Below are 12,435 nucleotides of genomic sequence, written 5' to 3'. Positions count from 1 at the left end.
ACAAGTAATATACATTAAATTTAAAAATAAATAAATAATAATAATAATAATACCGAAACTAACTCAAACTAAGCATTTATTAAAGAACAAAAACTAACAGAACCACCCTTAAAACTAATAAAAACTAAAATGAAAAATTCTAAAACTATAACAACCCTGCTGCCATATTACAAATAAATTGCTTTATATACTGTAGCATTTTTTCTAAATATGCAAAAGCACAAATAAATTATTTGTACAATTTTTCGGACTACAGTAAACACAATTTCTCTTCATAACATTATGTGGCCCTTGCGTCCTTCTGATTTAATGTATGTGGCCCTCAAATGAAAAAGTTTAGACACCCCTGATGTTTTCCTCAGACTCAAATCCATTCGAAACACTTGCCACAGGATGCCCGGGGCATTAATTGTGCTTATCTACCACTATCTGTGACCAATGAATGAATTCTTGAAGTTGAATTGGTGGAACTGGTTCCACGAACAAAACAATTGGAGGTTTGCTACATTAGACAAGAGAGACATAAAAGGTAAAATTGGCTGTTGTTGAATTCAAATGGTGACACATAAACAGGCATGGCCGACTTTGAACGGTACATCTGGCTACCAGATCCAAACCACTTGCGGACCATAATCCTTTTCTAGGCAGCATTGACAGAGGCCGTTTGCAACATGCGTGATCCCGGCGGGCTCGTAAACGTCAGCGAAGAGCAACCGAGGCCTCCGAAAGCAACCGCAGAACAGAAGCACCGAAAGTTCTGACACAAGGAGGCAGGGCCTGGTGATTTGTGTCCTTAAAGGACACACACAAAAAAAAAAAAAGCTGGACTGAAGTCAAATAGGGTGGCGGCCATCTGCGGCAGGCCTCTTCGTCTTGTCCGCCCTTTATTGAATTTTTTCATCAAAGCATCCCGGCCTCGCCTGCCTCACTTCTCTGGCCTCCGTGGGTCGGCCCCGCCTTGACCGCTGACCTTATGTCCATCCACAGCCCATATGCCTTCTCAGCATGTTGACCACCGCAAACTCATTAATGTCAATTCCATAATAATTTTACGATATCAGCAAACACTACATGCTAGTACTGGAAGGTACTAGCAGCTAATCGTGAGCACACAGCTGCTAGCTAGGTACTAGCTACTAGTCATTAGCTGCTAGCTGCTAGCCAGGTGGCTTGTTATGCGACTTGGATGTTGCACCGACCACCTATCTAGCAGCTTGCTAGGTGGCTGGTTCGCCAGCTACATGCTAGTATTGGAAGGTATTAGCAGCTAATCGTGAGCACACAGCTGCAAGCTAGGTACTAGCTGCTAGTCATTAGCTGCTAGCCAGGTGGCTTCTTTTTTTTTTTTTATGCCAGGTGCCTTGTTATGCGACTTGGATGTTGCACCGACCACCTATCTAGCAGCTTGCTAGGTGGCTGGTTCGCCAGCTACATGCTAGTATTGGAAGGTATTAGCAGCTAATCGTGAGCACACAGCTGCAAGCTAGGTACTAGCTGCTAGTCATTAGCTGCTAGCCAGGTGGCTTCTTTTTTTTTTTTTATGCCAGGTGCCTTGTTACGCTACTTGGATGTTGCACCGACCACCTAGCTAGCAGCTTACTAGATGGCTCGTTCGCCAGCTACATGCTAGTACTGGAAGATAGTAGCCGCAAATGGAGAGCACACAGCTGCTAGCTAGGTACTAGCTGCTAGTCATTAGCTGCTAGCCAGGTGGCTTGTTATGCTACTTGGAAGTTGCACCGACCACCTAGCTAGCAGTTAACAGCTTGCTAGGTGGCTGGTTTGCCAGCTACATGCTAGTACTGGAAGATAGTAGCCGCTAATGGAGCGCAAACAGCTGCTAGCTAGGTACTAGCTGCTTGTCATTAGCGACTAGCTGCCTGCCAGGTGGCTGGTTATGCTACTTAGGTGCTAGCTGCTAGCCATTAGCTGCTAATGCTGGCCAGCAAAGTGGCACTACAAAGTATAATGTAAAGTAGGGTACCAATTTGACAACAGCTTGAGTTGCTTTTAGTTGCTTAATCCTGAATAATTGTTGGTAAGTGGACACAAAATGGCTGATGTGTCACGTTCTCACGACTGGGTGTGAAAAGACGTAAACATGGCGGCCTCTGTAAATGGTATAGATGTGATGTTTTAAACTTTTTTTTTTTTTTTTTTTTTTAAGAAAATCATATGAATCCACTAGCAAACAAATTGGCTGGATTGTAGAAAATGTACTTTTAGTTCAAGTTGTGCACATGCAATACAACTCAATGACGCCAGATTTGTATTTCAGCCCCATACTTTATTAAATAATCCACATAGTAAACATTGTCATCATGAAAAAAAAAGAAAAACAAACGCACGTTTTGCCTTCAAGTTTTCTTGTTGCCATTAGAGCGACACACTTTTAGTGACTTTATGAAAGTTCATTCAAGTTAATGTGCTTCTTTGTTTTACAGAACGGTAACCATGGGAACCCAGAGCGACTCAGCTGGAAGGGGCGATTGAAACTTGACGGTTATATTATATTTTGACATTTGCCTCCGTTTTTAACATCTGCCGCCGTAAACGAAACTGTGAACCAATCTGTGTGTACGCAGGCTGCCTGGAGCTGCCCGAGACAAACACCACCAGCACAACGGCCATCTTTGTGTCACCATCTGCTGCATTGATGGGGAAAATCCATTGACAGCCACCAACTTGATCAAATTTGATAACAACGTGGGCCAGAGAGGTTTGCAACATAAAACATTATTATACAAATCTCAATTTCAAGTCATGTGAGGTTGTTAAAATAATCTTCTTTTTTTTGCCAGAAGAAATCACATGCTTTTCTATTTCAAGCGCTGTAACAGATAACTGTAAAATCTTTTTTTTTTTTGTTTCCAGTGTTTCGAAGCATGTTGACACTTAAAAGTCAGAATGGATGTTGACAATATGCTTATTAAAAACAGTTTTACAAAAATGGCCAACAAATATTAAAACAAGAATTCATTACGTATAAAAAACATATAATGTGCACTGGTAATCAAAAAAATAAAATAAAAATACAGTACATTTCTAAACTATCAGCCAGCATGTGTTCTACAAACACAACACTATTTATCTTTTTTTTTTTCTTCGTACTTGACGTTTTTATTGTATTCTTTTTCCATATTTACATCAGTCACCATGTTAAGGCGATCATGCTAACCTGCAGCAGCAGCACCCTCCAATAATTGAACACAACTCACAGAGCTGTGGCAACTCAACACTATTCTATATTTTCCTTGTAGCACGTTCAGCTAAAAGTGGAAACGTTTGCAATTCGTATCGTTTAAAATTTCCTCCATTAGAAAACCAATTGTGACCAATTTTGTGGCCATTATTATTATTTAGGTTAACTTGGTGAATAGGATTTTTATTATTTATCATTTTCTGGCCTCATCAAAATCCAAGTTCAGTTTTTCAAAATAAAAGAAAAATATGACAAAGCCAAATACTTGATGAATACCTCTAACACAATTTACAGTCTTTTAGAACACTGACTGGTGTTAATTATCGGTCAGAATATTATGTATCCATTTAACAAGTAAACAAACACTTTAACACTCCATTTGGTCATGGAACGACCCACTTTTTGGGCTTAACTGTATGTGCATGAGAGACTCTTCATTCCTATTGGTCTTTTTTTCTTTTTTTTTTTTGTCTCTGTATCTCATCAGTTTTGCCAAAGTCATCTCCACAGACACAAATTTTAGGTCCAAGCAACCGTAAAGTCATCATGACACAACAGAGATCCCACAGGCATCGTGTGCTTGCCGTCCCAGCAGGTCGATCTCAAAGGAGGCCTTTGATTGGATGAAGTGTGAATTCGAGCTCCAGCTGCGGTGCCAGTTAATTGGCTTGGAAGCCCGCTCCGCTCCGGGGAACGATTGGAGGAGCAGCTACAGGATCCAGCTCGGGGACCGATTGGCCAGAGGTACTAAAGAAGGGACAGTTGCCATTTTGTTCAAACTAGGGATGTCTGATAACACTTTTCCTCCCCCATGCTGATACCAGTATGTGTACTCTTGAGTATACACCGATATTAAGTACTGATACCACAAATAGTTTTGATACAAAAAAAATCCCCCCACAAAAAAAACTGACGGATCATATTGAAGATATAGCATATATATAGAAAAGGATTAAGGACAGTGGAAAAAAAGTTTGGCAGGATTCTCACTTTATTCTGATTTTAATCTCACAATTCTGACTTTAACGTGAGAATTCTGACTTTATTCTAAGAATTCTGACTTTATTGTATTCTCACTTTAATCTCAGAATTCTGACTTTAACGTGAGAATTCTGACTTTATTGTATTCTCACTTTTTTTCCTCAGAATTCTCACTTTAAAGTCAAAATTGTGACTATTCTCAGAATTCTGACTTTAAAGTGAGAATTTGGACTTTTATTCTCAGAATTCTCACTTGAATCACAGAAAAATTCTGATTTAGTAGCACTAATAAAGTGGAAATTGTGACTTTATTCTCAGAATTATGACTTTAAAATGAGAATATGCTGACTTTAAATTCAGAATTCTGAGATTGAAGTCAAAATTCTGACTTTATTATCAGAATTCTGACTTTAACGTATTCTCGCTTTTTTTTCCCTCAGAATCCAGACAGAATTATGACTTTAATCTCAGAATACTGACTTTAAAGTGAGAATTTGGACTTTATTCTCAGAATGCTCACTTTAATCAGAGAAAAATTCTGACTTTGTAGCACTAATAAAGTGGGAATTGTGACTTTATTCTCAGAATTCTGACTTGAAAGTGAGAATATGCTGACTTTAAAGTCTGAATTCTGAGATTGAAGTCACAATTCTGACTTTTTCTGACTTTTCACTGGCCCTAATCCACTTCCATACATATAGCATTTTCCTTGAAATTGTATTAAAATAGCACATTTCTATTGGAATTTCTAGTTCCTGGTCGTTAAATGGCCACAAGCGTACCTGATACCTGTATTACTTTGTGTTTGGCTCCAAGGTAGGATGTTAGTATGGCTCACTAACAGGGTCACATTCTGCTCCTAGAACAGGCGAGTGAAAGTCAATTATGATAATTAAAGAAGTCAGTGCATGTCATGCTCTGATTTCATAGAAAATTGGCGATGTAACCTTTCGGTTTGTCCTACTGTCTCATTAAATACAAACAAATATGACGGCCCTCGTGCCAACCATTCTGCCCTTCCTTGTCCTGACGATAGCTGGCGGGGTTTGCGGGCGCGTCAAACCTAATGAACAGTTGTGTGTGCGCGCGGGGACGGAGCAGCGCGAGTCAACACACAAGTGTCCTTGTCAAAGCCGCGCGAGAGCGAGGGGGGGGGGGGTGGTGCAGAAGCAACAATGAGCCCAAAATGGCTGCCGAGAGAGAAAAGGCGCCTCTCTTTCTGCTTGTGAATCACGCAGTCACTCGGATCTGCTTGACTGGTGTGAGTCACGCAAGCCCCCTCGGGGGGGCGGGCGCTTGTTGACTCCTTTGGGCCGATGCGGCCTTCACTTTGTTAGACGAGGATTTGAAGGCTTGAGCCGGTGGGGGGTCAAAAACTGCAGCGCTAGTGTGACATCAACATCTCAGTGGATTCCGAACTGTATCCCCCCCCCCCCCCCCCCCCCTCATCTCGTCATCCCTCGCTCCCTCTCTATCTGATTGGGCCGGAGGATTAGTGCTGGATTACCCACTGAGGGGATGTGCGCCATGATGTTTGTGTGGTAAGGTCGACTTTTGGATCTTGTCATATGACTTTGGGGGAGCGGCAATGTCTGAGTGGAAAACGGTATTGTGTATAAATAGTAGGTCACCGCTAGCTCTGTCAGCACTTAGCGTTTTAACATGGAAAACCATAAATAGTAGCATAGATGCAACTAATAGGGTTATGCAAAAACAAAACAAATTAAATAAAATCAATACATAAAACTTTTAGTGGGATCTAAATAAAAGTGCATCCTACAAACATTTTTGGCAAATATGTTTTCAGTGTATCTGCAAATACTAGAGCTATTAATTGTCAGTAATCATTATCAAATTAATCCACAATTATTTTAAAAATGGAATAATTGCTGAGAAGCATTGTTTAAATTAAAATTGTCCAATTTAAGTCTCTGAATAGTAATTACTCTCTGATTTCTGCAGTCCTTCATCAGAGTAGACTGATTATCGTTTTGTATTTCATCAAAATAAGACATTTGCAAACACTTTTACTTTGGAAAACAACAACTGAATCGGCTTCAAAAAGGTCGGTGAGTACATCAATTCTTCTCATTGATATTGGTGAATTGGTGTGTTTTTTGTTTTGTTTTTTAATCACTAAATCATACTAAAGGAACGACAATAATTGGTTAATTATAATTATGAAAAAAATGTTTTTTTTATGCGAAAGCATTTTATCCCATTCAAATAATCGATTTTAAAAATAGATAGTGAGAGCCCTTGCAAATATATTTAAACATATTTATATACGCTGAAATGTATTTGCAATATGTCTATAATAATAATAATAATATACATATTTGAAAGTATGTTCATACATGCAAATACATCTGTAATTGCAAATACGTTAATACATATTTGCAAATATATTTGAACGTTCTTGTAGGCTAAATGCTAAAAAGTTAGCATTTTTTCTCCATAATGCCATGAGAAATGCGCAAAAAAATTAAACATTTGATCTACATTATACCAGTTGTTCGAATATTACGTAATTAAACATTATGTATTTGTATGATTTCATGTTATGTCTGCAGTTTTTTTCCCACAATGCCGCGCGGTATTGACTTGCATGTAACCCAGTATTTCCAAGTATGTTCGAACATATCTGTAAATATGTTCGATCATGTTTGCATATCAACTTCCTTTTTTTTTTCATCTTACAGCAATGTATTGTTTTGGAAAATTATGTAACTATATAATATTTCTATAGTTTGCAGTGTATTTGTGTTTATACTTGGATTATTTTAAATGAAAATTTTTTTCCCCCACTTGCTTTAACTGTTGACATTCTATAGGTGGCCCAATATTTTTTGCAGAGTACAAATTGCAGGCGGGCGCAAAACTTTGTAAATATTGCACAAATGTAGCTAAATATAACGTGCATCTGTTTTTCTTGGTAAATTCTATTATGATATATTAACATCTTTGTAATGTATTGAAAAAGATCATTTTTAAGAAAGACCTACATATCGTCGCTGCTATGCGTAAAGCATGTATCACTATTTTTTCCATTTTTTTTATTTTTTTTTTTTGTTTTGGGTTGAAACTGAATGTAGACATCACAAAAAAATGAAAAAATGGATGTGTTTTTCACATAGCAGCGACGATATCCCAATATAGCATTTTTCATATAGTATGAAATGAATGGCGATTTTTCTGTTAGTCTAATTTTTAATTTCTTGAGTACCGATACCTTGAAATAAGTCAGTGTATCAGTCCGATACCGATACTGATACCTGGTATCGGTACTCGCCCATACGATCAATAGGTCTTCCTTTAAAATATATGCCATTGTTTTTTTGAGGGAAAATTTTCTCCATCTAAATGATAGAAATGTTCTGCCGGCGCTGCACGGGCGTGTTTAATATGCGCACTAGGGATTAAAGTCAGTAGAGCACAAGTGCCAAAGGTTCATCTCGGGGAATCGTTCACATTGAGACTAATGAATGTTCTCAGAAGCCTGCGGATGACAGATGAGATTGCGCCCAGCGCACTCATTACACGCCGAGCCAAATTCGGGGAAACGTTTGCACGTGCATCACGCTTTTTATTCCCAATAAAGATCACATGACGGGGCATTTAAAAGCTCGCCCGGCCGGGATTAGCGGCCGGACTCCGCGGGGGTTATTGAGCGGACAAGAAGGGGCAGAGGTCTTGAGGGGCGGGGGCGGGGCTGTCGTAATCGGCTAATCTAATTAATACCCGGGCTGTGGCGGCCTGTCGACAAGGGGGGAGCACGGGGCGGGCTCGACAGCTGACGACCCTCAACTCGGCCACGAAACGACAATGATGAAAAGCTTGCTGGTGAATTTGATGCCACGTAAAAATAGGCAACTGTCCCCTCAGGCCAGGTGACCCCCCAAAAAAAAGCCTGATCGCACACTCGCACGCAGCTGTTCCCATCAGTCTGCGGCTCCATTGTCCCACAATATCCAACGTTAGTCCCATTAAACTGTCTGTGCCGCATTTTTTTATGATTCAGTCTGATGAAAACGTCAATCCAATCTGCTTGGATCTTTAGGTTGCGAGCACAGGAAATCCAAAGAGAGAGATCGGCGTCCTCCAGTCTGAGTTGATTGATCGACATTCAAAGACAACTGGAGCACGACACATGCTGTGCGAGGTTTGGAGGGACAGGTGGAGCAAATGGCTCCTCAATTCAAGTCGACGCAAGCAGGTTTTCGAGGTAAGCAACACAAATGGGAGGAGTCCCGATTATTACCCGCCCTGGAGGAGGGTAAGTTTTCATGGGTGATTCAGCAAAAATGGGGCGAGGAAGTTGTGCACCTGATTTTTTTTAATTTATTTTTTATATTATAGGGCTTTATTACAGGCTATCAGTCCGATACCGATACCTGGTATCGGTACTCGCCCATATGATCAATAGGTCTTCCTTCAAAAATATTTGCCATTGTTTTTTTGAGGGAAAATTTTCTCTCGAGAGTACTAGTGGTTAGGGATGTAACGATATCCGAATGTCACGATACGATAACTATCACGATATTGTGGGGAGGTGGGCGATATTTAAAAAAGGACAATGTTGTAAAAAAAAAAAAAAAAGAGCTCATACTAAACAAAAAAAGCACAATATTGTGCTTTTGTACATAACAGCAATATTATTATTATTATTGTGTTTTATTATTATGTTGTTAATTAATGCACGCACACATTGAGTTCCTCTACATACTGACTTGCTTCACATATTATGTTCCCCTTCATCTGACAATTAGTGTAGATTTTAAACAGAAGGGCCAAAAGATACCTGATGGAAATTAAGCTGAACTAAAAATCTGGCCACAAGAGGTTGCTACAACTGCACAAATGGAAATCAACCTGCCTGTTTTGAACGGATGTGTTGCATTTACATATCGTGAACATGACGACGATGGTATTGTGGTAGTGTTAATATCACAATATCACAATATTGTCCTTATCGTTACATCCCTACTAGTGGTATTGGTCGAAAAAAAAAAAGTGGTATTGGACATCCCTAATATAAATAAATGCATGTTATGTTTCCTTGTATTTTAGCACAAGTGTGAAAAAAATCGCAATCAGGTTATTTTTCATAATTGTTCAGCCCTGAAGTTTACATTGCTTCTATCCTAGTTTCGGAACCATTTTTCGATCTATGAATTGGCAACCAACATCAATAATAAATACAGATGGCGGCAGATCTGTCTGTAGGCATGAGCGTCCAAAAAAAAAATAAAACAAAAAAAGTTGGAAACTCCCCTCACCGATCCAGAACCCGACTGTAGTCCAGCGGCACGCAACCCCCTTCGCTCTTCAGCTCGGCGAACACTTGCGTGAAAAAGTGCGGGTCGGCGTTGATCCGCAGCATCTTGCCGCTGGTGGCGTTGATGATGGCGAGGCAGCGGTCCCAGAAGGCGTCTTTGCCCGCCTCCACCAGGAAGGGCTTGAGCGGGTAGGAGATCTCGTTGCCCATGTACGAGTACGACAGGTAGAGGCACGTGAGCAGGACGGCCTGCAGCTCGTGCTCGGACGCCACCGGCTCGCCACCCACCACGTCCCGGCACAGCATGTAGACGAAGACCACGTTGGCGGGCGTGACGAAGGCCTGGTCCTGCCAGCCCTGGATCAGGAGCGAGCGATCCACCGCCCGCACCCAGAGGACGGGGTCGGACGGCGACAGGCGCTTCAGCCGGTAGCAGCGGCGGCACAGGAACTCGCCCAGACAGCGCAGCAGCTCGCTGGTGGACGCCTGGACGACGACGCGCTTCGGGGACCCCGCCGGGGCTTTGGCGCGGCCGTACCCGTGGCCGTACCCCGGTCCCGCCGGGACCTCGTAGCTGCTCAGGTTGGCGCACGACAGGGACTTCCTCACGTTCTCGTAGTTGAGATGCAGCACGGGGTCCTTCGGGTAAATGTTGTTGTTGTTATTGAGGAGGGGGTCTTTCTTGGAGTTACCCTTCTTCTTGGTGGAGGCCACCAGTCGTTTCCAGGTGAGCACTGGCAGGAAGATGGACTGGCCTCGCTTCAAGCCGCGCTCTTTCTGGCTGTTGAGGGACCGGCTGCTCAGACTCGGGTAGTGGCTTAACGAGCCGGGCCGGTTCTCGTAGTAGCCGGGCTTGCGCGGGCCAGGTGATAGAGACAGTACGGTCCCCATGATGATGAGGAGCTCGCTTTCACTTGTCTTCGATGAATGACTGGAAAACTGCAACTAAAAAAAAAAGGCAAAAATAAATCAATACGTGAGCGGTTTCTGTGACATTTAAGGCACTCAAAGCAAAGCTGATATTTCACAGAAAATCGACAACAATGCATTTCAGCACTCGTTATCCATTTCAAAGATGCTGACAAGACACAGACAAAATCTTGGGATATTCAGTATTGTGTCATATTTGTTGAGTGCATAACAATTGTTACCGTCAACGGATTAAGATTTTCTGGCATATAGTGTTTAGGGATGTCAAAATAAGGGCAATATCGTGATATGAAAACTGCCACAATATCGTCGTCGTCATGTTCACAATATTTAAAAGGAACATTGATTTCCATTTGTGCAGTTCTAGCACCCTCTGGTGGCTAGTTTATTAGTGCAATGTAATTTTCATTAGGGATGTTTTGGCCTTCTATGTTTAAAAATATGCAAATTGTCAGATGAAGGGGAACCTAATTTGCTTGTGAAGCGATCAATGTGTGCTTGCAGTAGCAAGTAAGTGCCTCAATATTATTAGAGATTGTAGGTGGTTTATATGCATTGCTGTTATGTACAAAAGCACAATATTCTGCTTTTTTTGTATGAGCTTTTTTTTTTTTACAATATTGTGATCTTTTTTTTAAATATTTACATTACATTGTACAATGTCTCCTTCCCTATCAACCTCTCTCTCTCTCTCTCTCTCTCTCTCTCTCTCTCTCTCTCTCTCTCTCTCTCTCTCTCTCTCTCTCTCTCTCTCTCTCTCTCTCTCTCTCTCTCTCTCAAATGTATGACAAGTTTATATCAGCTCGCCACACATCAATTCCAGCCCGAGCATTCTATTTGCTTACAACAAAAATCTGCAGTTCCACTCCTCAACCAACAATTAAAAAATGATTCAAAAATGCTCACCTGAGAGTATAGTAGACTAATTGCGTCGCAGTCCGCACAGATGCAAATGCACTATAGTTGAGGAAGAGTTTTTTTCTTTTCTTTTTTTTTTTTTTCGTCCCCCAGCACACAGAGGACAGACAGCAAAGTCACTCTTGAGGACGCTTTGAGCCGCTCTTCACAGATGCAACAGCGCCTTGGCCATGCGGACGGGATGCGGTTGTCATCCTCCTCTCCTGTGCGCCTCAAAGCCACCCGAGATGCACGCGTGGAAATATTGCGATGAAATGTCTTTCCGTGCGCGTCTCCATGTTTGAAGACCTCCACAGTGTCTCCTGCTCTCATATGGGTCCCATCCGATCAGTGCAAATTCGCTCCCTCCAGATCGGCATTCCCAGTGAGGGTCCCACAAGTCCCGCTCCCGGCAGACGGACCTTCCGCGCGAGCTCTCACAGGCATATTAGTCCGCTTCTTGCAGTCAGTGGGCGCGCACAGCGACTCGTAGCCCCGCCCCCGACTCTTACCACAGGCCAAGCTGTACTGAGGTCAGCTGCAGCGCGCACGCACGGTCGAACCCTATAAACTCTAATTTGGTGTTTCCCCAAATGGCTGCCGTCCATTTGGCACCTGTACTCAGACTACCTCATTAGACACAACCAACGCCCAACAAAATTATAATTGAAATAGAAACATTTCATAGAAGTTGTACCTTTTTTTGTTGCAGTTGTTTTGTGTTGTTGAAGGCTGAATTGACCAGTGTGGTTGTTTGTTTGTTTATTTGTTTTAGTATTCCCCCCACTGGCCAGTTATGGCTACTGCAATTAGTGTGAACTCCTTGCTTGGATCAAGGGTTAAAAGCAAGATGGCTGCCTTAAGTTATTTTGTGTGAATGAAACTCAAACATGTAAAAACCTGTTCCGTTGCCAACTTCTTTTTTTTCCCTTTCGCGATTGTGGTCGGTGTTGTTGCACCACATAACATAGCAATATCGTTCACCATATTTCATTCGTCCACAAAATAGTCTATACCAACAACTTTAGGGAACATCTCCTACAAAATGGCGGACACGTCGATGATGACGTTACCCAATAAGCGTTGCAATAACGTACGTGGACCACTAGATGGGGACAACGCTGTCTTTTCTATTCAAATTCTTATT

The 12,435-nt window shown here is 41.7% G+C and overlaps 2 protein-coding genes across 2 annotated transcripts in view; one reads left to right on the top strand and one right to left on the bottom strand.

The window, feature by feature from the left end:
• The window catches only part of myo1g (myosin IG), a 107,257-nt gene extending 95,081 nt beyond the window's left edge, over nt 1–12,176 (top strand). Inside the window, exons 29-33 of the mRNA XM_077506019.1 lie at nt 2,445–2,502; nt 2,586–2,719; nt 3,795–3,946; nt 8,244–8,408; nt 11,403–12,176. Coding sequence (XP_077362145.1) covers nt 2,445–2,502; nt 2,586–2,674 — 147 coding nt within the window. The 3' untranslated portion in view covers nt 2,675–2,719; nt 3,795–3,946; nt 8,244–8,408; nt 11,403–12,176. The remainder of the gene's footprint in view (nt 1–2,444; nt 2,503–2,585; nt 2,720–3,794; nt 3,947–8,243; nt 8,409–11,402) is intronic.
• On the bottom strand, nt 5,624–11,878 carry LOC144006916 (cyclin-dependent kinase 5 activator 1). Its single transcript, XM_077506032.1, has 2 exons — nt 11,298–11,878; nt 5,624–10,406 (listed from the first exon to the last, which is right to left on the bottom strand). Exon 2 carries the CDS (start codon nt 10,350–10,352, stop codon nt 9,459–9,461), a length of 894 nt encoding a protein of 297 aa, XP_077362158.1. The 5' UTR covers nt 10,353–10,406; nt 11,298–11,878; the 3' UTR covers nt 5,624–9,458.
• Nucleotides 12,177–12,435: the final 259 nt, after the last annotated feature.

Source organism: Festucalex cinctus, chromosome 19 (assembly GCF_051991245.1).
Source record: "Festucalex cinctus isolate MCC-2025b chromosome 19, RoL_Fcin_1.0, whole genome shotgun sequence".
Lineage (NCBI taxonomy): Eukaryota > Metazoa > Chordata > Actinopteri > Syngnathiformes > Syngnathidae > Festucalex > Festucalex cinctus.
Note: the sequence above shows the minus strand (reverse complement) of the source record. Positions and strands in the feature narration are given on the sequence as shown.

What these genes read in the sequence shown, in the direction of transcription:
- LOC144006916 (XM_077506032.1), bottom strand. Translation starts at nt 10,352, where the DNA reads ATGGGGACCGTACTGTCTCTATCACCTGGCCCGCGCAAGCCCGGCTAC.